Here is a 26825-nt window from a genome sequence, read left to right as displayed (position 1 = left end):
CACTCAGCAGGTGTTTTCCACGTGCATCACACTGAAACAGTAGGAACATGAGAATTGCTTGTGTAGAAAGAAATGCAGGAGGAGAAGTAAGGTCCTAGCAGCTCTGATGGGGTGTGAAACAACTGAAATCCCCAGCAGGTAATTCCAGGAGCAGGAGGAGCAGGAGAGCCCTTGCTTAGATCTCTCACGGATTGATGTGTGACATTGGGCAGTGTACTTAACTTCTCTGAGCCTCAGTTGCATGAAGTGGAATTAAATAATACCCAGTTCACATTTGGTCTAAGTAATTTTCCTGACAAATGTTTGTTTCTTTCCCTTCCCTCTTCTCTATGGTAAGTATTTAAGTGAACTGAGCATTGTTTAAAAATCCTGTAAGATGATGATATATATTATATATGCTATATAATAGTATATATGATATATACTATATGTAAATCATGTGTGTGTATATGTGTATAATTACCATTCCCTGTTTTCCAGTATCCTGTGATCTAAAAGATATCCAATAAACAATTATTTGTATCTGTTCTTTTTTGTATGATATTTTGTATAGCATAAACAATTTGAAAGACATCTGGAACCCTGTGTGCGACCAGGCTCCATGTGTAGCCAAAGCAAAGCTGTGACATTTGCAGGCCTTTCAGGACCAGTACAATGTAGTTCTTATATTATTTCTGCCAACCTGGGAATTCCTCCTTTAACTTGAAAGAGGACTCTGAATTCAAAGGGAAAGATGCACAGTAAGGAAATAGCTCCTGGATTCTGCAGAGCCTGTGTTCCAGTAAATTCATGTGCTACATTCGCAAAAAGGAGATGTTTTAACATTCCAGTGGATATTCATGCCCTAGAATAACTAGCAGGAAGCCTCTCCTGGAGGCAAGGAGCTTGTGAGCCACTGTGGTCATTTCTGCCTCAGGTGTGGTCCTGGTCCCCTGGGGACAAGCCACAGATAATGTGGAGTCTGTGTGTTCCCCCCATGGCATTGAGACACAGACACATGAGTCCACCAAATGTTGCCCCCTTCTTTATACCAGAGCCTGTTGTCCATTTGGCTGGATGTTCAAGAAATCCACCTCCCTCAAGCCTGGATATAAGGCTTGAACTAGCATCCTGGAGAAGAAAGGTCAGCACTTTGATACACAGTGCCCACAAAATGGAATTTTAATGAGCAAAAGCAAAACCTGAGCTCTTCACATAGAAAGCAGATATCTTTGTTCTTTTCATGTTTTAACATTTCACCAGCTCAGCATCGCCCCTTGTATTCTGGTACCTGTCCTCCAAGAACTGACGAGAGGCCATCTGTGTCTCTCTGCACAGTTTTCTTACCTAAGATGTTTGGATTTCTGTGCTTTAGGAAACTCTTAAGGTGCCTTGTGGTGTCAAGGTCTATTGTTCTGGAATTCTGTTTTAGAGGGAAAATAGTCAAATGTGACTGAATTAATCCAACTTGTTATTGTGATTGGGGAACATGTGGCCTTTGGTATGTGACCATGACACACACCTGTGCTATTAGGCTTCATGTTATTGACCCGTCGCTGGTGGGGAAACAAAGGAAGAGACCAGATGCAGGAGCCCCAGAAAACTCTGGGAGGTTCCTGAGAGTTAAATAAAAGCCCACACCTTTGATGTGTGCTTTTCTCCACTTTGAAATACATTCTTGGCTTAGAGTCCTTCTAAAAATAAGGCTTTTGTTTCTGCACAGTGCAGGATGGTTAAAACTCAGATTGCAATGGCAAAATTTGGGAAATGTTTCTTCCCCATGAACAGATACTGGTGGGCCCTTCTGACCTCACTGCAACCTCTCCTCAAGGTTGCTGGGAGTCCATGTGTGTGCACGAGTGGTGCAGCATCACCGCCTGTGTGCAGTCACAGGGCAACATGGCATCCTAATGAGCTCTATCAAAGTGTTCATGTATCCAAAGTCCAAAAAAAAAAAAACCTAAGAAATTTTCTTCTCACTCTTTTATCTGTTGCCAAAACAGAGGGGAAATATAAGTATTAGAGCCCTGTCCTCACTCTCCAGGCCACACTTCTTTTGTGCTTGGCTTCTTCATTCTTTCATGACCATGGAGATGTGGCTCAAGGGCAGACTCATGGATCTCCAGTGCCAACCCATTGCTCAGGTAGCAGAAGCAATTTTTTCATGCAGCCTCTCCCTGTTAACACAAAGCCATTTTAACAGTTAAAAAGTACTGGTCTCTAATGGCTGGCAAGTATTGTGCTCCAGTTCATGTTCTGTTCTGGTCCTAACAGAATTATGTCCTAACAATGAAAAACCCTGGGCTTGAAGGAAAAGTTGAGTGTGTCAGAGACGGTACTTTATCATGGGTGGTTATTTTCTCCAGAACCTAAGCCTGGAGGAGGAGAACATCACAGATGCACGGTGCATTGGACATGGAGCACATGCATGCATTTAAATCACGTATATCTTACTTTTTTACTGATGTAATTGTGAAATATGTTCTTTTTGCATTCATAATTAGGGGGTGGAACAGATGGTGAAGGCTTAGTTTAAAATAATCTGTCATTAAAATAACCTAGCCTACTGGTAATTCTTCACTCTAACTGGAGTTAGGTCATAGGAAAAGAGTTTGGGTGATATTTTTTTATCTCTTCTATATGGGAATGCAGTAGAAAGAACCACTAATTTCAGAGTAGTCACATACATGAGAATTATCCCTATAAGGGTGCCACTGTAAAAGTTCCGCTCTGAAATTTGGCTGCAGTGAAATGTGCAGAAAAAGAAGAGAGCAGAGACAAAACCACTTTGACAAATATAAATCCATTTAGCACAATGCATTAAACATTAGTATACCTTCAATCATGAAGCTGTAGTTAGTTTCATACCCTGCAAGGAAATAGCCTCATCATTTGACAAATACTGTTAGAAGCACTCAGCTTTTGGGGTTAAGAAACTGTGCCTTACACTTTATATGTTACACTGATGTCAGGGGATATAAATTATAATTACAGGCATTATTATTCAGAGATGCTTTAGCTCCTGACTTCTGTATCCAAGCTTCATTGCTGCCTGTGTACCTCATAGACTTACTGGGATGTGACAAAGGAAATCTCCCATCAGCCCTGTCGAGATGGCTAAGAACTGGTTTTAGTAATAAGAAAACTGTCTTGATAAATCAGATACTTCCATGCCTTGAAAACGTCTGTTTTACTGTTTCTTCTAAGATTTTTGTTCTCCATCTACTTTGAGGAAAGCAGATAGATTTCAGCGTGACTTTATAATAAATCTTCTCAAGGAGGGACTAGCATTAACATTTGTGTAGGTTCTTTTTCATCTTAATCCAACCTTAGTTAATAATCAGAAAATTCTACATACTGAGTAAGAAGATGTAATTAACCCTTTGACCCCAGAATCTTAATTGGCGCCTGTTGAAAACAGTGGGCAGTTTTTGCAAAAAAAAAAAAATGTAGCCTGCAGTGATTGAAACTGCTCAGTATATAGTAGCTTTCTCGTTTCAAAATTTTTGAAATTTCTAGAGAACTTTCAGATTGATTGTATTTGGTTCCCAAGACTAATTAATTAAATGTTTTCTTCCTCCTCCCACTTTTTAAAATGAAGACAACCACATTAGACCAATGTTTATGCTACTCTTAAAACTTTTCTGAGTAGCCAAATACAGCTAACTATAGACAGGGGTGACCCTGAAGCAGAAAGTAGTGGCACTGTGAAGGGCAACCTTGCTAACCTGCTGGAGACCTGGTTTCCTATCCCATTCTTTGTTTGAAAGATAATTATACCCAAGTTCATCTCATACTACAGATACGATTTCTGAAATGATAAGCATAAAAGTGAGAAATACAGTTAACTAACCTCTTTTGTTTACCTTTGTAATGACAAGCAACTAATCTGACTAGTTGTTTTTATCCCCCACCAAATTGGCCGTTATTTTTAATTGCATTGACTGGCTGTTTTGTGTCATGTAGACATAGCCTCATTTTAATCTCACCAGGAAATTGGAACATGTGTCGAAGCCTCTGTTTTTGCCAAACAAAACTGGCCAGTTCTTAGATCGCCACTGCTTCATAGCATCAGATGTTTAGCCTCCAGATATTCCTTTTCCCTGCTATGGTGCCCAAACCTCCTCTAGTATTTTAGTAAATACATGAGGTATGAACTTACTTAAAAAAAAATCAGCATCCCTTTCAGTGATAAAGTAAAGGATATGTGTTGGTGGCCAGTGAATAACACTGAGTATTTTAGAAGACGGTGAAAGGATCCAGTCTAACTCTGATCTTCCAAATGTCAGGGGATACCCCAGATGATGTTAGACATCTGTGGCATCAGAATCTGCAAATAATCTAATAGCTCCATAAACAGAGCTCTTGGAGGAAATAAAGTGCCATTCCTTTTAGTCATTCTAGCATTGTGGTGTAAGGGAAAGAGCTTTGGGCTTGGAGGTAGAACTAGATTTTATAAGTCTTAGTTGAGCAGTGGTTAGGTGTTGGTTAAAGATGAGTAAGACTGTTATTCCCCATTGTTGAGAAATTAATTCTCCTGGGAGTTGGGACCAGGATGATGCAATGTCACAAATGCTTTATTAATACCATGGGAGGCAGCATATTTAATACTGGGTCTGGCACGAGCTAGCTGGATGGTCTTACCCAGCCACTTAGCCTCTCTGTGCCTCAGGTTATTCATCTGAAAAATGAGAGTTTGGGCAACAAGGGATCATCTCAATGCCAGCACCATCCATCCTTTCTTCTGCTCTCATGCATCCTTCTGACTGTCACTTGCCCCATTAAAGTTATCTTGTGATCTCCCTCTGTGTGTCCTTCCAATCTGACGATGGCAATTTATAGTTTGAGAAGATGACACATGTGTAAGCCATCTCCTGTGATTACATTCCAGGTCATGGCTTGGGTTGAATGGAAAACCTAAGCAGGCTCTTTTCTCCCTGGGGAAGGTCAGAAGAGGGAGGCTTCATCCTCATGAGTCAGCCTTAGCTCTGGGAGACATCTTGTTTGAGATGAAGACGTGTTGAAATGAGATGCTTCTCAAACTTCTACAAAGAAAACTTCCCTCCTTTTGCACTTTTGGTTCAAAGTCAGCTGCTACTGTACCACTTCTAAGCTTGAAGGATTAGGTCTCAGGAGCCTCAGAGGGCTTGGCAGTTTTGTCAAAGATAAGATCCAGTTCTCATAGATATTGTTCCATGTTCCCAAGATGTTTTCAGGGAGACATTACAAAGTAAAGGTGACCAGATGACCTCTTGTGGAAGTGACTTAAGAACTGTCTTGTCATCCCTATTCCCATTTATCTCCTACCCCTAATGGTAGGGTTCTATTATCTGAAGAAATCATTCAAAAACAAGTGATGATTTTTAAGAAGTTACAGGCTCCCTCTTAATACAAATATTTTGACATCAGAAATGCTGTCCAATGTATCTTTTCATTAATGTTATCGTATCAGTTAATCTTTATTTTTAGTGGAAGGTGGTATAGTTGAGCCTGACAGCCCGAGTTTGAATCCTAACTTTACCACTTACTAGGGTCAGGCACATTGCCTAACTTTGCCAAGCTCAATTTTCTTATATGTAAAATGTGGGTAATAATATAATTACCTCAAATGGTACTTGTGAAAATTAAGAGACAATACATGCAAACTGCTTAGTACATGATAAATGCGAGCTATTTAATAAACGTTAGCTATTACTATTGTACTATCTTTACCAAAAGCTTGTCTATTGTGTAATTTGCTTTTAGTGGAACAATACAATATAACTTTTGAATTGTTTTCGGAACCTACTAAATCAGAGTAGGAGATTAGACGCTACTATAGTTTCTGACCTTTGGGGCTATAAAAAGGACCAGGAAGTATAGAATCCAAATTTCATACACACACACACACACACACACACACACACACACACACAATTCATTCCCAGAAAGATACGTACACACACATATATATATATTTATTTCATGTATACATATATAGTTCCCAAAAGTTCAGTATTTTAAAAGAATGAAATTATTGCTGAGATTTTAGGCAGTGCATTTTTCTACCTGAATTTTACATGCCTCTTCCACTTTTCTGTATTTAAAAATTATGTCATTAATTTAATGTTGCTACATACCTTGTTCCCAGTGAGGATTTCCTGTATTCCCAAATTCATAGTCTTTGTAAATACCATTAATCTTTAAAAACCCTTTTGCTGTGCAAGCAGTACTTGTGCAACCTCCCTGGTTTAAACTTAATAAATAAAGCAAAACAAAAAACATGAGGATGATGGATATGAGATGCACTTGGATTTCAAGAATTTGAAGCAAATTTATTCTCAATTTGGGTGGTGTCTTACAGTTGGAGTCTGTGATGATTTACACCATTCATCAAACTGAAAATGCAGCCTTCCATTTGAAAAGTGGATAAGATTTTAGAACTTACAGATCATGTGTGGCATCCTCCTTTTTCCCTTCTCTTTCTTCCTTTCTTTCCATTTCAGGAGCCATAATGGAAACTAGATCTTTCACAGTAAAACTTTAATACAGAGTTTTGCAAAAAAAAAAAAGGATTACAGTTTATAATACTTCAGCCTATAATTTATAATATTTGCCCATAATATATTGACTTTTCCTATTTGTTCTGACACAATAGGCACTGGGAGTAAGAAGAACATAATCCTTTATTAGTTAACAAATTATTGATGTCCATAGTAGCTCAAGTGGTGGTTTTACTTGCTCTTCATATGGGAACTCTTTTTTTCTCTCATTCCATTACAGTCTTCATCCCTGTTCAGCTATTTAATAGAGAATTGTGCTGATTTAATCTCAGTAACTACTGAATCCAAAAATAAATAAATAAAGGCAAGATCTCATAAAATCGACATGACCTGATTTTCTGCATGAACGTAATGCATCTTGATCAAAATGATGGAGACATAAGGAAGTCCCTGAAATGAAGGAAAGCTTAGAGTCTTAATTCAGACCTTTCATTTGTTCATGTCTAATACAGCAGTCAAAATCTTAGGACTTCTGTTCAATATGAAGGAAAAAAATGGTCTTAAATTTGGTTATGTGTTGCTTTGTATCAGATACCTTATTAACTACCTCCCCATCATATATACGTATTAACCTATTGATATATTTATTTTTTCTGCAGTCCCTGGATGGCTTTGTATTTGCACTAAATCAAGAAGGAAAATTTTTGTACATTTCTGAAACAGTCTCCATCTACCTAGGCCTCTCACAAGTAAGTAAAACAATTTAGATTCTTGACAGCGTTGTGAAACCTCCTTCAGCCTCATGGCTTTCCTTCTTCAACAGACTCTCTATTTAGCATGAATTATCCAATTTATTCTTTAATGCCTCTACCTGACTCTTCTCACAAAGTCAGTGGGAAAAATTGTATGTCAGTTCAGAACATTGGGAATCAACTTGTGCTCTAAAACTTTAGGCCCCTTCCTCACCCCCCCTCCAAGGATCATTATTAATTTATTGAGAACAAATGAAGTTTCTTCCCTCGGTTGTTTTGAACTTTGAAACCTCTGGGCCCTGTAGGAGAGGGACACACTAATAGTGCTTCCCTTGTGTCCTATTACTGGATGTTTATGGAGGACCCTGCACTATCCTGGGAGCTGACACAATGACAGGGAGTCATTTGGAGTCAAGAAATGCTGAAAGATACCATTAAAATGTGTTTCAGGGAGGGTTCCAGCAAGGGTGAATTTTGCTGCCTTTGCAAATGCTTCTTATTGCTGAAAGACAATTTCATAAAATAAGATAATCTTTCATTATTTCCAATTTAATTACTCACATGTGTCTGTCAGAGGTGAAAAGAAAAGAAGATGGAGGCAGCTGGAGCAAGGGATAAAATCCTAGATGTTTAGCTCTTGATGTTCCCCAGGAAGAGAAAAATTTTACTTTCATTGGAGTCCAAGACACAGGCTGCAGCTCCAGAATGCCAAAATACCCTGAAGAAAAGTCTGCAGTTCCACTAATTATCCAGATGTTTTCTCCATAAAAATGCTGAACATCTGGCTATTTGTGCCCATACAGGTGATTGGCTGAGTTTGACCCGTTTCATCTGGTGGTTTGGCACGAGACAAACACAGCCTCAGTGGGAGGGATTTTGCATGTATGTGATGATCTGCCAAGTTGGATAATCTACTTTTCATTCAGTTGCTCCTTTGAGCTAAAGATGGAGATAAGATTCGTCTCTCTCCTCTTAAGCAGGACCCACCCTAGACTCATTGCTTCTGAAAGCTGGCACTGCTCTAAGGGGGCATCCAGCGTGGGTGGAACATTTTGCCTGTTAGTGAGTTTGCTGGGTAATAGCTAAATCAAGAAAGACACTGGGAAATAATAAAGGGAGATATTTGGCATTTGAGGAGGGTTGGGGGAGGAGGAGAAACACTGCCAAATTTAATTATTTACTTTTGAGAATCCAAGCAGGGATCCATTAACTCTTCCTTGAAGGACATGCAAAGCTATTGGCTCCAGTGTACCTAGAAATTCTATTTTATGTGGACTTGAGCAAATCGAATGATAGAAACTGGGCTGTGGTCAAGTCATTATTAGTATCCCTGCATCTAGTTGAAAATTCCAGTTTTGCAGTAGCTTTTAAGAGACTTGAAGCCTTGTCTTAATCTGTCTGGGACCCAGCATTGAGAATCTCCAATGCTGAAATTGGTGTGCCACCGTGTTAATACTGTATAGAATGGAAAAACACTGTTTGTTGTTCTGTGGTGCCCATATTCATCTGTTTTATGCAGAGTATCCAACAAAGTTTAATAAGCCAGTGAAGAAGAAGGATGAATAATTAGTTTAAGCAGGTAAATGCTAATTAGGGAACTCCTGAAAAGCATCCATTATAGACTAGCTCAAAACACATTTTACAGCCCTGGTTAGTGGTGTAATCCAAATTCTGTCAAGGCAACTGCATTTTCTGTAATTGAGATGTGTATGTTTGCTTTGCATAACAGATGGCTCTGTATGCTTAGACTGATAGCTAGGAAAATAATAATTGCATTATTCTGGCCAAAAGAATATTAGCTCTTGGGTTTTGGCCATTTCAGTCAGTCCTCCTGCCAGCACAGCATATGCACATATATGGATTGGATTTTCAAGGAAATTGATGCATCTGGAATAGTGTGGCCATCTGAAATATCATCTGTTCAAGAAAAATTTGGCTTTAACCCTGTGCTGGTTTCTCCTTAAAAGCAATAGATTTCCCTGCTTTTATACTGTAACATTAAATCTGTCTTCTAAAATCTGAGGCAAATAATTGAAGTTTCTGAGAATAAAGCAGCTATGTAGACATGGTACAGTAGCTGGCAACTTCTGTGCAGTCCTTCCATGCCTTTGCATGGCATGGCTTTTAAAGTGCGTATCCATAGTCAGAATCTTGATTCACCCAGGGGCAGATGCTGTCCACGATGGGCCATTGCCCTCTGTGGTGGATATGTCCAATGTTGCCACAGTGGACACAAAAATATGTGGTATAGGGCAGAAGTCTTCATCTGGAAGCATTATGCAACTGAAATCATGAAGGATAACACAACAAGGTGATTTCTGCATATACCAATGTGTGTGTTTAGAGTTCAAAACAAATTTAAAAATAGTTCTGGGTTAACATTAAAATAATATGATAGGAGTGTGGTATATTTTTAAATGCCCAAAGAATGAGGAGAAAAAAAAAACCTATGCTAAAACTTCAGAGATGGTTTTCCAACTCAATTAATGTTCTAAGTCCTAAAAGGGTAATGGAGGGAGACACAACCCTTCCCAAGTTTCTTCAGTCTCTCTGTAAGTTGTGGTGACATACAGTATAAAATGTACTCAGAGTTATTCAATTAATCTTTTATACATATATACACACACACTTAATTAAATGCAAACCAAACACTCTGGTTGTGTCCTACAATTCTGACTCAGTGGTTCTCCCATCAGATTCTAGACAGTGATAAGACAGTGTGGATAAATTAATGCAGCATGTAACTGCATCATCAAATATGTATCCAGTGAAATTGTTGAGGAATATTGTGAATGTGTCAGTTTGTTGGAGCATAGCTGTGTATGCATTTGTAATTCTCAAGATATTCCGCCTTCAGTTTGATTTTCTTTCAACATGTAAATAAATATGGTAGCTTTAAAATGGCTTATGGTCTCAGGAAAGAATTAGGATTCTTTTTTGGCTCAAGAGAAAACTAACTAGAGAAACTTCTACCAAATTCAGTTGTGTAGCATGAATGTAGAGACAGCTGGAGCGAGTTTTTCACCTCCACTCCACTGAGTGGAGCAGTTCCAGGTGTCCTGGATGTGTGCATGCCACTTATGCTCTTTAAGATATTTTCATGTTGTCATGATGATGGAATGAAGTGATCTCTGATGATGTCCAAACACCTTCAGCGAGCCTTTGACTTTTCCAGAGATACTTATTTAACTTAACATCTAAGATGTGGTTTTAAGTGGTAGGAAAATGCACTGTTGACTTACATATCTGGGTACAAATAATTCCCAGGTACTCACTAAGAGACCTTATCTTAAGGAAGATCCCCAAATATCATTTCTAGGTTTCATTTTCATGGAGATTACATGACTTCTTATGCCTGGTGATGGTGTCCAGAACTGCTAAAGACAACTCTGCTCTTTCCTTACAATGGAACAGACAGAAATAAGAATGAAGAAATAAAACAGTGGTTTCCCTAATACTGAAAATGCCGCAGTGATGGGTAGCCAGCTTTTATTAAATTTTTCCCACTTGTAAGGGCCTTAATCACTAAAAAAAATCCAAAAGAGACTTAATACAATAAATTAAGAGCACTTCTACTTCCATATAGAAGTTAAAGCTTAGAGAAATATTTATTTGTTGGCTTATACCCTTCTCTTTCCAAAAATGAAATAGCTTGCATAAACATATACAGTAGGAGTTCCCATTGTGGCTCAGTGGATTAAGAACCTAATACAGTGTCCATGAGGATGTGGGTTCGATCCCTGGCCTCACACTATGGTTAAGGATCTGGCATTGGTACAGGCTGTGGTGTAGGTTGCAGACGTGGCTCAGATCCCACATTGCTGTGACTGTGGCACAGACTGGCAGCTGCAGCTCCAATTTGACGCCTAGCCTGGGAACTTCCATATGCCTCAGGTGCAGCTGTAAAAAGTATATATGTATATATATGCATGTGTGTGTATGTATATATGTATGTATATATGTATGTATATATACATACACACACAATAAAAATAATGGAAAAATAGAATTACAGTATGAGAAAAAAGATGAAAGCAGATAATGAGTTACTACGTCATAGGAGAACACAGTAAAGGCTTATAAGAAGGGGTATAGATGGTCTGATAAAGTGTCACATTTACCTATGAACTTCTTGGTAAAAAGGCAAATATAGTCATCCATCAAAAATAAGGAAGTATCACTTCTTAAGGAAAGCAAAGTTTTTCTGGGACTGAAATATAAAAATAAGTCCCAAACGTAATTTCTGGTAGGGGTGACTATGTGGATTATGATGGAATGATTTGCTTCCACTGGAGTCCACATTCAGAGCCAGGCTGTAATGACCCATATAACAAACATGAGCACATACTGCAAATCTCCTGAGCAGCAGAAGATCCTTCTTCCCTCCAATGTCGGTGTGGCAAAAATCACTTTGAGGCTGGTGTTCTGCCATCTAGGACTTAACAATAACATTGACTAGTTCGATGGTTTAGGTGCTTTTGAATAAGATTTCCCTAACCCGTACACGAATCCTGCATGTTCTTTTAAATACAGATGAGAAATTCAGCATTTTATTTGTAGAGGCAGAGGACATGGGTCTCAGTTAACCAGAGGATAAAAATGGACTCTTATCTTCTGAAAACATTTTATCTTGAAAGTGGGGTAAGAGATGATGATTGTGATGCACATCTGTGCCAGCAAAATGTTTTCAAGTTAGCAGAGAATTCTATTTAAAACGTAATGGGGCCTAGAGCAGACTGGGAAATTAACAGATTTTTATACCGTGATATCATGAGAAAATACCCTACAGCCAGCTAAACCCTCTCTTGAAATACACTAATCACCCCCCTTGGCCTCCAGCACCCAGCCTGCCTATGAGTCACTTTTCTTCTTCTCACCAAATCTCCATCCTGGTAGAAGATACTCCCTTGCCTTTGTAAGCCAGCTGGGAGGTAGCTGCACACAAGGTTACACACTGACTTGGTTCAAGGCAGCTTGCTGAAAGGGGTAGGGTGGCTGCAGCTGTGAGAGCTAATAGAGGTGAAGGGGAAAAGGGGTAGATGGTTGTTTAAAATTTGGTCTTTGTTTTTTTCAGCCATGCAGATATATTTACCATGAACTCCTTTCCCCATGCTGTTGTTCATCTCCATATTTTAAGTTTCTCTGCATTTGTTATATAGAATGGCAAATAAAATTACAGCTACTGCACACAAGTACAAGGTCAAATAAATGACAGAGCTCAGTCTATTTGTGAAGCTATTCTGAAAGGGAACCATGGTGCCAAATGTGGTTTATTTGATAATAAAGAAGAATTAGATTCCCCTGATAACTTGGCCGAGGGCCAATAAATCACTGGAGGTTAAAGATGCTTTGCAACTGCCATGTCTTTCTTTTGCTTTTCCAAAGTGAAGCCTCAACTCTCCCATTCTGTGTTTTTCAATGCAAATCAAGTTGAGGTTAGTATGTGGTTAATACTCTCACTTCCGTGCCTGTAAAAGATAAATATATATATTTCTTTAGTGGGGTGAAAAAAAGAAGGCATTAGCTTACAAATTATTGCTCTTGTGTGGCATCATCACATCCTAGATAGACAGACTATAAAGACAAAAATGTATTATTTCAACACAGCAGAGGGCTTATAATAATGGAGCCAAGTGTTAACATTTTTCAGTTGGTATATGAAATTTATGCCACACTACAATAACCAGAGTTTCTTCAATAAATGAATACACACAGCTCTCCAAATATTGCTTTGTGCCCCCCCTTTAAAGTCAGTCAAATAGACATACCTTAATTAAAAATAAGTACAGAAAAAAATGCATCATTTTCTGTAGCTTGTTTTGTTGTTATTGTTGGGTTTTAACCTCAGCAAGCCTGCATTTTTTCTCCCGTACTAATCATAAAAAGTTCATCACTTCTTGTGTAACAAAGAAAAATGCCCTTTTGAGTGTGGAAGCTCTGAGGGCTTCAAGACTATTGAGAAAATATAAGTATCAAAATAATTCAGAAATAGGACAAGGCCCAGTGGCACATTATCAATTTACAACATTTAAATTGATAAATGCTTGGTGGTGAAGGCCTACAAGGGCACTTTGAAAAGCAAATAGCGACCTGGTGAAGAAATTGATTTTCCCCCCCGAAAATGACTGCATGATGCATCATTTGACTGCATGCTGTCCGAGTGCTTGACAGAGATAATCTCAGCAATCCCACGGGTGACCTTATCGTGCTCACCAGGGCAACTTTGTCTACGTTCTGACTTTGTGCATGTCAAGGTTCCTCCCGGCAGGATCCTTGGGGGAAAAAGTTCCTCTGTTCGATCCAGATATTGAACTGCGTGCTCTCCCTGCTTTTCCTTCCACCCCACCCTCCCAAATAGGCAAACACGCCTCTATTTCATCCATAATTATGAATGAGGAGGAACAGCGCAGTTCTGTGCACCGCATCTTTGTGGAAACCCTTATTACCTTTTAGTTCCCAGAGTTCTAGGGGATAACCTGTATTAGCAGGGATCTTTTTATCAGACAGATTAGAAACATTTCCTCCTTCTCCGTGGTGTGTTGCCATCCTTAGCAAAATGGGATAAGCTAGCCCATTTCTATCTCCCATGTACTTGCAAGGCTTGTTTTTCGGTTTTGTTTTTGTTTTTTTCTTCCCCTACAGTCTTCCCGCTGAAAGTATGTTTGAATCCATACCACTTAGTTTCTGTATTATGTCGTTCCCTCACCATCCAGTAATTCTAGGTATTTTTCTTTAAAACTTTAAAATTATGTAATACTGACATACGGCCCAGAGAGCACATCACCGTGGGTTGATGGGCTTTGAATTGTCGTGGCTGCCTCTGTGGCAGAAATTTGATGTAATCCACGAGGCTTTCTCAGGACCACTGGTATTTGGAAAATATTTTTCTGCCAGAGAGGAATAAGTGACAATTTTTTTTTATGCTTAAAATTCTTCCGTTAACATATATGGATGTGTGTGCGTGTGCCTGTCTGTTTATCAGGAATCTTCCTGCCACAGAGCTTGTTGTTGATAATTACAATTCTCGATTAGCCATTTCTTGAAAGCAGCCAATACCCTGCCGGGGTTGGCCCCCTGAAGCTACCGTCCCCACTGGCTCTGACACCCTCAGTTCACCATAGTCAACCCCTTTTACCTCCTTCTTTCATCCACAACATTAATTCTGAGTGAACAAGACGTGCTTCCTTGCTTTTGACAAGATTTGCTGCAGTCTCATGCGACAAAAACCCAACACTCATTCCAGATTCAGAAAGTAGGATTTATAACAGCATTTTAATTTAATGTTGGATGTCGAACATATAAAGAGATCACAGTAGTACTAGAGCTGAAAATTGATGCCTTTTTTATTAGTGTCCTCTCAGAAGTGGGTGAGACGCTGTTTGTGCAATGGAGCACAGAGCAGCACAGTCAGATGAATGAGGATATGCTATCTGCAAAGAATCATATTTCAAGCCACTGTCGGCCTCTATTGATGTGCTCAGAGTTGAAAGGTTATGCTAGTAAATGCCATCCGAATTCCCAGCATTAGAAATTGGTGGAATAATCTGCTGGCTGTCACTTTATGCTCAGCCTAAACGCGCTGCATGGGAATGTTTTGCTTATTTTAACTCCAAATTAATTTCTTATTACTGGTGCATTGCTTTCTCTCTTCCAGGCTTTCATCAGTTCCCAAATGGGACTTATTTTTTAACAGGCCTTCAGAGTAAAACAAAATCTCTGAAAGAAAATGAAGGAAATTTGCGTCATCATACATGAGAATTATATTCTCCTTATTTATTCCTTTGAACATATCTTACCAGGCGTCGAGGCTAAAACACAGAAAGTCAGTATGCAAAAGAGGCTTTTCTAGTTAGACTGAATCACAGAATCACAAGACAATAAAAGATGGGCTCACTGTTTTCAAATGTATAATTTGAAGGCCTTTTGCGCTGCTTCTTAATTTCTGATGTTAATATGATCACGAGAAAAAAGGAAGTACAGTGTCTTCATTTTCTGGGATCAAGAATTCTAAAGTGAGAAAACATACTTTTTGAGGAGCTAGCTTGTTTTATTTGTATGGATAAAATGTTGTTTCCATATTCACTTTTAAGGTAGAGCACTAAGCAAGAGTGAGATGGAGAAGAAAATTTAGTCATCATTCTACATCCGTAATTTATTCATTTTTAAATAATGAAATGGTGTTTTTCTGAATTAACACATGTATTATTCATGCAGGCATTGGCAATGTAATGTCCCCAGTTTTCTGGAAAGCAATGTACATTTCTTTGCCTGACAAGCAGTATTTTCTATACGGTATTAATTTAATGGCTTATTTTATTATGCAAAGTTGGAAAGTAAAGATAATTTCTGTCTATAATGTGGGGCTTATAGAGGCAATATATGCAAAATAGTACCTCTACACCTAAGCCTTCCTCAGTTAGCCTGGCCCCTGTGAGAGTGATGAGCGAGGGCAAACTGCTCATATGAAGAATAAGAAATAACTTGACCTCCTGGGAAGAAGGTCATAAAATCGTTAAATTCATGTGAAACCTAAATTTCATTTCTACACACACACATTCAACCTGTATTGGGTTTTAGCTCTTACATAAGAAGACAAGGTTTTCATGACAGGAGTAACATGGCAACAATTTCAGTGATAATTTCAGCTGGAATTTAATAAGGAAATCGACTTTCGGTTTTTGCATGAGGTCTAGAACCAGGCTGATAACCTGAAAATCGATGCTGGTTTTAGACAACAAATGCCCGGTGGCTTTTTATCCTTCTTATTTCTTCTGCCCCCTTTGGATGACAGTCCAAAGATACAATCTTTTTCCTAAATAGTCATGTTTAAAAAGACTGATAGCAGTCGTTGCAATGATTTAGAGCATCTTTTGAGATATACGTGTGTAAATAGATGTCTGTTCACATGCCTTCTGTGTGTATATAAATGTTAAAAATTGATTTCTTTCCGATTTGGTTTTTGTGAACACTGCACTTTTATCTACTGATATAAATAACTTCCAAAATGATTCACTGAAATAGCACACCAGACCTTCCTTTGGGTGTCTCCTCCCCCTTTCAGCCCCCTACATCTGCAAATTTACCACATTCAATAATAAGACAAAAACTTCCTCCAATGCTGTTAATTTTTAATGTGCTGGCAGATTAAATCTATTACTTTCAATAACTATGCAAACTTTTTGAGAGCAAGAGAATGCATGCAGAAAGAAGTTTTCCCTCAGAAAGAGGAAAGTGGTTTGAGGTTGGGTGTTTTTAGGACAAGGCAGGGGCTTTGGCAGAGGTGACAAAGAATACCTGTGTGCCAGGTGTGGTGTTTGGTAGATATTAGATGTATGTCAGGAATGCAGCATTTGGACATCAGGTAAGGAATCATAGATTCCATTCAGCTTCTCCTCTAGGTTTTAGAAAAGCAAGAAATGTCAATCAGCCCCCTCCCTTTTGGCCTCTCTCCCTACTAGGAGCATTGCTTTAGAACCACAGGCAATCTCTTTTAGTAACTCTTTGTCAAGGAAACAATAGAAGATTGCCTCTTGATTAGGAAAGAGCTAAGGCTTTAAGAAGCACACACATAGGAGATAGTTTCCAGAACTTGAGTTTTGCTATCATTCTATAGCCTTTCTTGAACTTTCAGGTGTTTGTTCCTGCTATACTATATTAGATGCATAGATCTGGTTAATCAAAATCCCTAATTATTAAATTTGATACTTTTAGGAGCTTAAAAAAAATTGCTCAAAATGTGCTTGGCTATATATAGCAGAGATGCCGAGAAATGTCTCTAGAAAACAGGAATGGTAATGCTAGCTAGGATCTGGTTTTTCCCCATGAAATGTACAGGCTTGCTTTGTTTTAAGAAATATTGAGGCTAACAAAATTGACTAAAGAACTGAATGCAAAATGACTAAAGATTTTTTTGTATTATGAAGTATTCCTTTAAGTAGGGAGTTCTTGCTTTTAAATATCTTGCTTTTAAATATCTTTGCAGAGAATCATTGTCTACTTACTAAAATCAGAAGAGGGGGGTGGTTGAAGACAAGGGAGAGAGGCCCCAAAATTAAAGTGTTTAGAGGCATTCCAATTTAAGATCAATCAGAAATGACTGTGTGGAAAATGAGGTTCTGTTGGCAGACAACTTTTTAAGAGCAAACGGGACTCACCGCTCCTCATAAGCACGAGGATCTCCTGGCTTCGGTGGCCAGTTGTCAGGGGGATGTTGCTGGCAGCCTGGTCGTCTGGCCGAGGGAAACCTGGTCAGACTGTTCATTCCAGTTGTTCAGGATCATGTCAAAGTGCTTGCAGTGAGGCCCCACAGGCTGGTGATGTCCTGTCTGCGTATCTTTGTGAATTACAGAAGTCTGCACATCCCTCAGGACAGAAGATGCAAATTCGAGGATAGGAGGTGTTGAGACCGTGAACCAATTCCAAAGGAAGGAAGGGCGAGAGGGAGGGAGGAAGAAAATTTAATTTTTCTAGTTCCTCCATTAGAATTGACATCACAGGGTCTGCGAAGACCAAGGAAGGCCCGGGCGTGCCATTTCACTACATTTCAGAACCTTTTCACTTGAGCAGACCAGTAAATCATGCCAGGACTGGGACTCATTCAGCTCTTTAGTGAAAACACAGGCCAGCAACCTTGGGTGTAACATCTATCGAAATCAGAAGAGTTGAGGAACGGAAGATATTTCTAAAATGTCACAACCGCTTCGTGACACTTGGTGATATGTTTATCCATTCATTATCACCGAGTACACCTGGGGCGGTGCTCAGGAAATCAGAGAGTGCCTTTTAAAATAATTATAAAAGAAGCATAGATTAGCACACTGAGGGGAAAATAGACAATCCTGAATCATGATGTTACTAATTTTGATCTGTTTGGGGGCATCAGCTTCCAAGTCACAACAGTGTAATAACTGACTGTAACTGTCAGCAGCTCGGAGGAGGGAGAGTGCCAAGTATGGCTGTTTCTCAAAAGCACATGTTTCCTGGATATGAAACCCAGCATTCGTTCATTTTTTCTGTTTATAAAATTAAGCCACTCCACTGGTGGTGTTTCCTGTTGTTGGTTTCCAGCATGGCCTGGCTTTTATCTGTTAGATGTTCTGCCTTTGGAGACACAGGAGGGAGCCCTCTGGGCTGGGGTCCCGGAGACCTGGCTCTGGTCTTGTCTCTGCTTCTCATCAGCCACGTGACCTTCGAGAAGGCTGGATCTTAATTTTTCTCAAGTGTGAAACGAAAGGGCAATTTCTCAGGCTCCTTCGTTAAAATGTGTGCTCTCTGAAATTCATTCACCAGTGGGGTGTTTTATCCTAAGCACCAGTGTAGGGGTGGGGGAGGGGAGCCTGGAAGAAGTAGGCTATTTTATTTTTAACCTTCAAAGGAATTTAGTTGAGCAGATGCTACCCTGAACTAGTCAGAGTAGAAAAGAAATGATATGGCTTTTAAAGGGCACATCTAGCATATCTACTGGGGTAAAGTAATTCTGGCAATGCTTCAAAGGATATAACTTTGGATGGTAAAGTAGGTAGGCTATGGAATGAAATCACATATGGCAGGCTGTCAAAGTCTCCTACACTTTCAGTACATTTATGTAAGTGCAAATGGAGGCTGCTTAGATGGAGTCCCAAGCAATTTCCTGCTAAGTCTGCTTTCAGATTATCTGATATTATTTGACTAAATTATCTCTGTAGAAGCTGAGGACAACTTTTATGATCAAATATTTTGAAATTAGTTTTCCTTGTTGGCAGATTATCTGAAATATGAATTGCTCTCGTTTGAGCACTTGAAATTGAAAGGCTTCGGTAATAGCAATTATAGAAAAACAAGGGTACTGAAGTGCTGTATATCATGCTGAAGGGGCTATGTTTATAGGTCAGTGATGTCAATAACTGCAGTTCTCCCAGATACCTCGCTGTTACCCTTTCATTCTGGGCTAATGCAAAGGACAGACTGACTTTCTTTTTCACAAAGGTACTTCATTTGTGAGAAGAAATACAGATTTTATTGACTCCAGACATTTAAACATAGTCAATTTATATTTATTACATTTCCCAAACATAGGGTGTCCAAGAATACAAAAAGCATGAACACACTCATATAGAATTCTAAACAATGATGTGGTATTAGTACCTGTATGATTGACTTGTGTGCTCCTACTGTCTTCTCTGTGAAGTGTCCCTGTCAAATACATAGCTTCACAATGGAAGGCAATTAAAACTGACATTTATTAAGCCCTTACTGTGTGCCGGGCATTGTCCTAAGCACTTTACTATCATCTAACTCTTGTTGGTTACAATTACTATCTCCATTTTATTGATGAGAAAACTGAGGCTCAGCCAGGTTAAATAGCTTGCCCAAATTATGACAACTAGGAAGTGGCAGAACAAGCATTTAAACCTATCCCTCTTTACTCCCAAGCATTCATTATTAACCATTATTATTATTATTTCTAACTGCCTTTGGGAAAGTCTAGGTAATTAACAAGTAGAATTATTTGAGGTTTATGGATTAAGAGAAGTTGAGCCTTGGAGCAGTCAACCATCCGGTTGGTGTCATATCTAAGAAATTATTGCCAAATTCAGTGTCATGAAGCTTTCCCTGCCCCTGTGTTTCCTCCTAAATTGTATCTCTTACATTAGATCTTTGATCCATTTGGAGTTAATTTTTGTATATGGTGTTAGGTAAGAGTCCAGCTTCATTCTTCTGCGTTTAAATTTTATGGTATATATATTTAACAATAAAAATTTAAACTGAGTTCCCTGGTGGCTCAGTGGGTTAAGGATCTGGTCTTACCACTGCCATGGCTCTGGTTACAGCTATGGCTCAGGTTCAGTCCCTGGCCCAGGAACTTCCATGTGCTGCAGATGCAGCCAAAAAAAATTAAGTTAAAAACAAAAACTCCAAAGTTATAAGTGAGGAAGTGGTTAGCATATAGATTGTACCAGCACCCAAAAGAGGTGGATGAGATTATCAGGTATCTTGAATTGGCAGTTCAAGACGGGCAGGAGCTGCTGAGACAATCCCAATTTACTGACAGGCCAAGGATGAGATGGAAACATATAAAATGAAGTACACGTGATCAGAAGGCAACCTGGAGAGACTCCTCCTCCAAAAGAACCATGGATGCTGTCATTAGGAAGGTCAAAGAAAGAGGTTTTTCAAAAAGAATGTGATCAAGTGCCCCAGAGTTATAACATTAGGAGGACAGAAAACAGCCATTGCATCTATCAGTTAGAAGATGACCAGTGATCTGAGTATCATCAGGAGCACTGTGAAGGCTGAAGTCAAAATGCACACAAATATGTTCAGTGAGTGGAAGCCCTTCTGCCAGGAGCTTCAGGGATAAAGTTTGGGAGTAAAAAGTACTTCAAAGGAGAGATGCATTTGATGGTCTCATTTTTAAGCTTAGATGATGTCAACATTAGGTTGAGAAGTTGGACATATAGAAAAAGATGCATTAGGAGTTCCTGTTGTGGAGCAGTGGAAATGAATCCGACTAGCAACCATGAGGTTGTGGATTCGATCCCTGGCCTCGCTCAGCTCAGTGGGTTAAGGATCTGGCATTGCCATGAGCTGTGGTGTAGGTTGCAGACGCAGCTCGGATCCCATGTTACTGTGGCTATAGTGTAGGCTGGCGGCTGTAGCTCTGATTTGACCCTTAGCCTGGGAGCCTCCATATGCCGAGGGTACAGCCCTAAAAAGCAAAAAAAAAAAAAAAAAAAAAAAAAAAAAAAGATACATTAAAGATTGCGGAGAGGGATAATCTTTGGACCCAGGTCTCAAGAGGACAAGCTTAGTGTGAAGGGCATGAACCTGGGAAACAAACAGGAATATTTCAAACTCTTCTGGGGAAGAGGAGTTGGGAATGGACTTTGCAGATAGAAGTGGAGAGGGCAAGAAGCTGGTTTTGAAGGAATTCATGGTATCTTACCTGGTAAAGGTGAGACCAGAAGGTGACTATGTAGCTACTTTTGCTAGGATTGCTCAGCCTTGGTTCATCTGCACAAGGATGCAACCATCAGCCGTATGAAGTAGCACTGATGTCTGGCATAAGGCAAGATCAAAGCAGAAATCGCCAGTCACAGCCTAAGGCCAGGTAACCCCCTCTCCTGGCAAACGTGATGGAAGTACCACCCATGAGACAAAAATCCTAGGACATTCTTGGGGGGGTAATGCATTCAATTGTGGGGCAAAGCCTAGTACAGTTAACTAGTACCATTTTCTGTCACTTGTTAGTCACCAGAGTGGGGTCTGCTGCCTATGACCTTTCCACTAGCGATTGATGATCAAGTCTACTAAGATGGTCAGATCTGAGACTTAAAGATTGCATTATTGCTCCCCCTTAAACATCTGATAATTTGCATAGATAGGGAAAAAAGTGGAAAAATATTCTCGGTAATATTTTTAACTATGAAATCCCATCTTTGCTTCCTTTTCTGCTTCCCTTAAATCACATATAAGCAGCCCATACAGTGGGTGATTTTTTAGGTCTCTCTTTGCATTTGCTCAAATGTTACCTTTGAATAGTAAGGCTCCTCCATTCCTCTTCTGCTCATCGCTCTCTCTGTACAATTAGTCTGTTAAAAGGTAAAAAGAACATTCTTGTGGAGGTTCAAGGTCTGAGAACTTTGCAGTCCTTCATTAAGCTCTTCATAAGGGAAGTGATTTGTTTGTTTTGCTGTTTGGGGGTTATTTTAAGATTAAAATCAAAAAAGCCTTTGGGATTTTCAAATCCATTTCTAATTGTGTTAATTGTCTCTGATTATAAAACAGAAAACTCTTTAATAATTATAAACTCTAATAATTATAAACTCTTTAATAATTATAATAATTATATATTATAATCCTATGGTGATGATTTGGTTCATGTCAAAGTAGGTAATATAGAAAATATAAATTCAAGATCTTGAATGTGCCTCGGTGCTGCATTTTGTTTCTTGAGATGAGAGAACAGAAGGAGGGAAATAAGGAGAGGGCATGGGAGCAGAGAGGAAGCTAAGAAAGAATAAAGATGTAATTTTTAGCCCTCTCCTCCCCCGCTGTCCCTCACAGCCCACCTCAACCCTTGGGTTGCCAAATGCAAACCTGTGGCAAACTGGCATTTTACAAATATTTAAATGAAATATATTAAAAAAAGGCATGATATATGCCCACTTGCAAAGTGGGCCCATTAAATGAAACAAATGCCACTGAATCTGTTTCCAGCTGAGGTTATAATGTGCGGATGGTCGTGAGCACCAGATTCCCTTTGTATGCGCTGTCATAAACCACACAGTTTATAGGGCCATATGAATTTGTAGGGCTGATTGTTTTATTATATTTGAGTGTAAATTTTTCATCCCTTTCCGTTCCGCCACCATTCTCAGAGAATACAGGTTTTGTGCTGATACGATGTTTCCTAGCTCTGGGCATGGCCTAGCCCCACCACTGACTGTAATTTACTTTTTGGTGTCTGTCGCCTTGAGCTTGCCTTCTGACTAGCTTGTTGAATGATGTGCTAATCCATTATATTTTTCAGACAAGTGTATCGACCAGTATAAACAGACTGGAGGGCACAAGCCTAAATGAAAGCTATACTTCCCTGAATCATTTAAAAAGCGCTAGCTTGGTGGCAGTGCACAATAACTGGGCTCTGTACATTAAGTAAAGGAGAGAGAGATCTCAATAAATAAAACAAAAAAATGGAAATAGCCCTGCCTGCAGGGGCTCAGTCCAGGTTTCAGATGTCCACCTTTATTCACCTCTATTTCTTTAACGCGATGATCAGAAAGGGCTACTTTAAAATGCCCTCTTCTCCTACAAATCTCGAGTGAAACACAGCATTTAGCATCTCCTGCCACTGCTGAGGCTTCTTACCTGCTCCCCGATCCCAGAATGCCTTTCACTAGAAACCACCCATGTCTGTTGCGGTAACATGTTTATACAAATAAAGAGCAGAAAGCAGGCACTCAGAGAGATTTCAGCAGAAAAGTTAAGCCTTAAATCAGCTGATGCTCCCCTTTGAATTGTTTCCAGTGTCAGAAATGTGGGAGTGCCCAACCAAATGGGTTGGGCGAAAATGCATTTCAAATCAATCTTCCTTTAAAAAAAAAAATAAGGCAAACTCAGGCTCTTCACTTTGCAAAACCAAAGGCATGAGATAAAGATGTACCTGCTACAAAGTGAGGAAACGTAGAGTAGCTGCTGAAAGTTCTGGTCTTTGCATTCAAATGTAGCCTGACACCAAGTAGCATTGTAGAAATGGTGTTCTTCCACTGAAATTACAGCACAGCCAAAGGGAAGCAATTCCCTGACAACCGACGAACAGGGGCTCCGTTTTTTTCCCTCACGCCTTTGATGCCTGTTATTTTTGCAAAACCTGGGGAATTACTCAGACCGTTTCAGATGGCCAGTGTAAAAAATCTAAACCCATTTATCCCAAATCTCTTTCTCAGCTTCTTGCAGTTTTCTAGACATAGTGTGTATTTTTCACATTTGTTTTATCCTTAGTGGCCAGATGTAGACCATCAGAGACCTTTCAGTCTGCAGAGGTAGGTAGGTTTTAGAGCATGTTCCTATGCCATCACTGGATGCTCTCAGTTATCTTGTAGGGCTGAGTATAAGGAGATTTTGCCCATTTGACAGATGCACAAACTAAAACTACAAGTAGTGAATGGCCAAGGTCAAAGAGCTAGCAAGCGATAAACCAAGACACTCTCTCTCTCTCTCTCTCTCTCTCTCTCTCTCTCTCTCTCTCTCTCTCTCTCTCTCTCTCAGCTTCATCTCTCACATCTACTTCCTTTCTCCACAGAGGTACTTGGCCAATGCTGAGGCCTTTATTCACTTGCTAGGAGGGGAGGGGCCAAACAGAGTGACACGATCCTCTCTGTCCTCTATTCTGACTGCTACCTTGAACACCGCCTTTCTACCAATACAGCCCCCAAACAGCTTCATTCCTTTTTGGAAGAGAGGAAATTAAAACATTTTTGACCAAGAACATGGAAACCCTGAGCCACAGTCCTTATGACAGCTTAAAATTCCAGGCCTGCACACACACAGACCTGTGTATGGAGAATCGGTGAATAAATCCATCCCCCGATTTCCAACAGCAAATAGAAGGACCCCCAGTGTCCACACACAACCCTTCTTTGATCTCGGGTGCAGTGTCTCTCAGCGTTACGCCAGTTTTAAAGAGGCCACATGGAGTCCTGAGTTCATTTCTGGGCCGTAGAGCGTCTGTTAGGTCAGCAGTTTCCTTTTAATTCTTTCTAGAGGAAGTTACTGCCCACAGCTCTCTTTGCTATTTTGAGAGTTCTAAACTCACCTTTCCTTTGCCTCCTCTTCACTTCACAAGTCATACAGGTACTGACAGCCATCCTCTGCTTGCTCAGGGGTTGGCCAATGAGTCAGTGATCCAGCCTACATTTTTTTTTTTTTTTTTTACTATTTCTTGGGCCGTTCCTGTGGCATATGGAGGTTCCCAGGCTAGGGGTCCAATCGGAGCTATAGCCACCGGCCTACACCAGAGCCACAGCAACGCGGGATCCGAGCCGCGTCTGCAACCTACACCACAGCTCACGGCCAGCCTACATTTTTTAAATAAGGCATCAAAGACCTGGCTTGTCATGGACACCCAATAAGCATTTGTTGACTGAAAGAACCAGTGTGTATCCTCCAACTTCTGTAGAGTGTTTTGCTCATATGAATCATCCTGAAATCAGTGGTTTTCTAAGGGGTCAGTCAATTCTGAGCTGTGTTTCAATCTTCTACTTTAACAGACCATGAGGAGGCATGACTAAGATCAGCTGTAGTTTAGGAAGGCTGGTTTTACTTGCCCAGCTTACTCATCATCTAATGAAACCAGAGAGCAAAACATAGATATTTCCTTGCAGAACAACACATTAAAATAATGAAGGGGCTTTAAACATGATTCGTATCTTTGTAGCCAGAAATGGGAATGAACTTACGGAGAATAGATTATGTGCCAGGCCCAATGTCAGCAGTATTAGCAACAGTAAGAACAGCAGGTTCCCTCTATTTGAGCAAAAGGTGGGTGCCAGAAACTACACAAAACTCTCCATACATGATTTCTCAGTAATACTCACAACAACCCTATGAGGTCAGTTTCACCATTGTCCCTACTTTATCCTGAGTATCCAGTACTAACCAGAAAGAGAGCTCTAACCAGAAAGAGTATCCAGTACTAACCAGAAAGAGAGCTCTTTTCTTGATCAAAAAGTGAATGTATTGGGGCAGGCTTTAGGGGGAAGGGTCTTCCAGGGTGTGGGTGTATCTCAGATGGAAGTCCTCTATTCACACTTAGTGATTCAGTAATCTCAGTAATTCAGACTCCATACCAAAATGAATAAACAAATACAGAAATAAATCTCTTCTGGGTTTCAACAATAAACCTTTTCAATCAGAGAAGCATAATATTTTATTGGATGATTTGGGCTGGGCAGTTGAATGATCTATGAGATCTCAGTATGTGACTTGACAGATTTCATCTCTCAGTTCCTCAGTATTTCCACCTGTAAAACAAGAATAATTATCCAGGCTCTCTATATATTATAATGAGTGATGATAAAGATTGATGAAATATGGATGCACAGAATGAAGGACCCAGAATAAATGTACTCCTGAGTTCATAGATATGCTATTACTAATAATGGAATTGTCCTACTCAGAAATAATTTCCCCATTCAGTTGTGCATTTAATTATGAGTCATCTTTTTTTCCCCTCACTTAACCAAATAGGTATTAGCCATCTACTCAGTAGTACTGCTGGGAATAAAATGATTAAGAAGTTAGCCTCAGTTTAGAAGCATCAAAGTTAAATACTGCGTAGATCCCATCATGGCTTAGTGATAACAAGTCCAACTAGTATCCATGAGGATGCGGGTTCGATCCTTGGCTTCACCTAATGGGGTAAGGATTTGGTGTTACTGTGAGTTGTAGTGTTGGTCACAGATGTGGCTCAGATCCCGTGTTGCTGTGGCTGTAGTGTAGGTGCTCTGATTTGACCCCTAGCTTGGGAACTTCCGTATGCCACGGGTGCAGCCCTAAAAAGACAAACATAATAATAATAAATAATGCAATGAAATAGTTCCTTTTGAAATTTTTGAAAGCTGCCTGAGTTGGAAGTAAAGCTCTTGTTTTGTCTACCGGAAGCCAAATATTGAGGAAAAAATGGAAAATTTCAAGCAGTAATACAGATGTTTCAAAACATCTGGATGCTTGCTATCCTGTAGATTTATGGTATGGGTCTCCTACAAAGTTCTTTCATTTTCTTGCGGGCTTTCATAATTAATTTGAAGTTATATTTGTGTGCTTTGAACACCAACCATTTTACTAAAATCCTTTTGTCTTAGAATACTAAACTTTTTGTGGTTGGTAATCCTAAAACTTTAGTCACAATGTTTGTCAACACATTGCTATATGGTTGGCAATAGTTTTTTATATATTCAAACTTTTCTAGGATCTCGGAGGTTCTAGTATTTGGCCATGAGACACACCAGGTAAATACTGAAGGGTCTTATACCCCAGACACTTAGGAGTCAGAGAAGCCAGCTTTTTGGATGGAGATTGCAGAGCAACCAATTCCTTCTTTCTTCTAAAGAAAGAATCTGCCACAGGTGTG

The 26825-nt window shown here is 39.6% G+C and overlaps 1 protein-coding gene across 1 annotated transcript in view; it reads left to right on the top strand.

The window, feature by feature from the left end:
* NPAS3 (neuronal PAS domain protein 3) overlaps window positions 1-26825 on the top strand; it is an 875835-nt gene that overhangs the window by 617282 nt on the left and 231728 nt on the right. The window contains 1 exon segment of the mRNA XM_021099860.1: window positions 7121-7210. Within this exon segment, the coding sequence (XP_020955519.1) occupies window positions 7121-7210 (90 nt within the window).

This window comes from Sus scrofa, chromosome 7 (assembly GCF_000003025.6).
Source record: "Sus scrofa isolate TJ Tabasco breed Duroc chromosome 7, Sscrofa11.1, whole genome shotgun sequence".
NCBI lineage: Eukaryota > Metazoa > Chordata > Mammalia > Artiodactyla > Suidae > Sus > Sus scrofa.
Note: the sequence above shows the minus strand (reverse complement) of the source record. Positions and strands in the feature narration are given on the sequence as shown.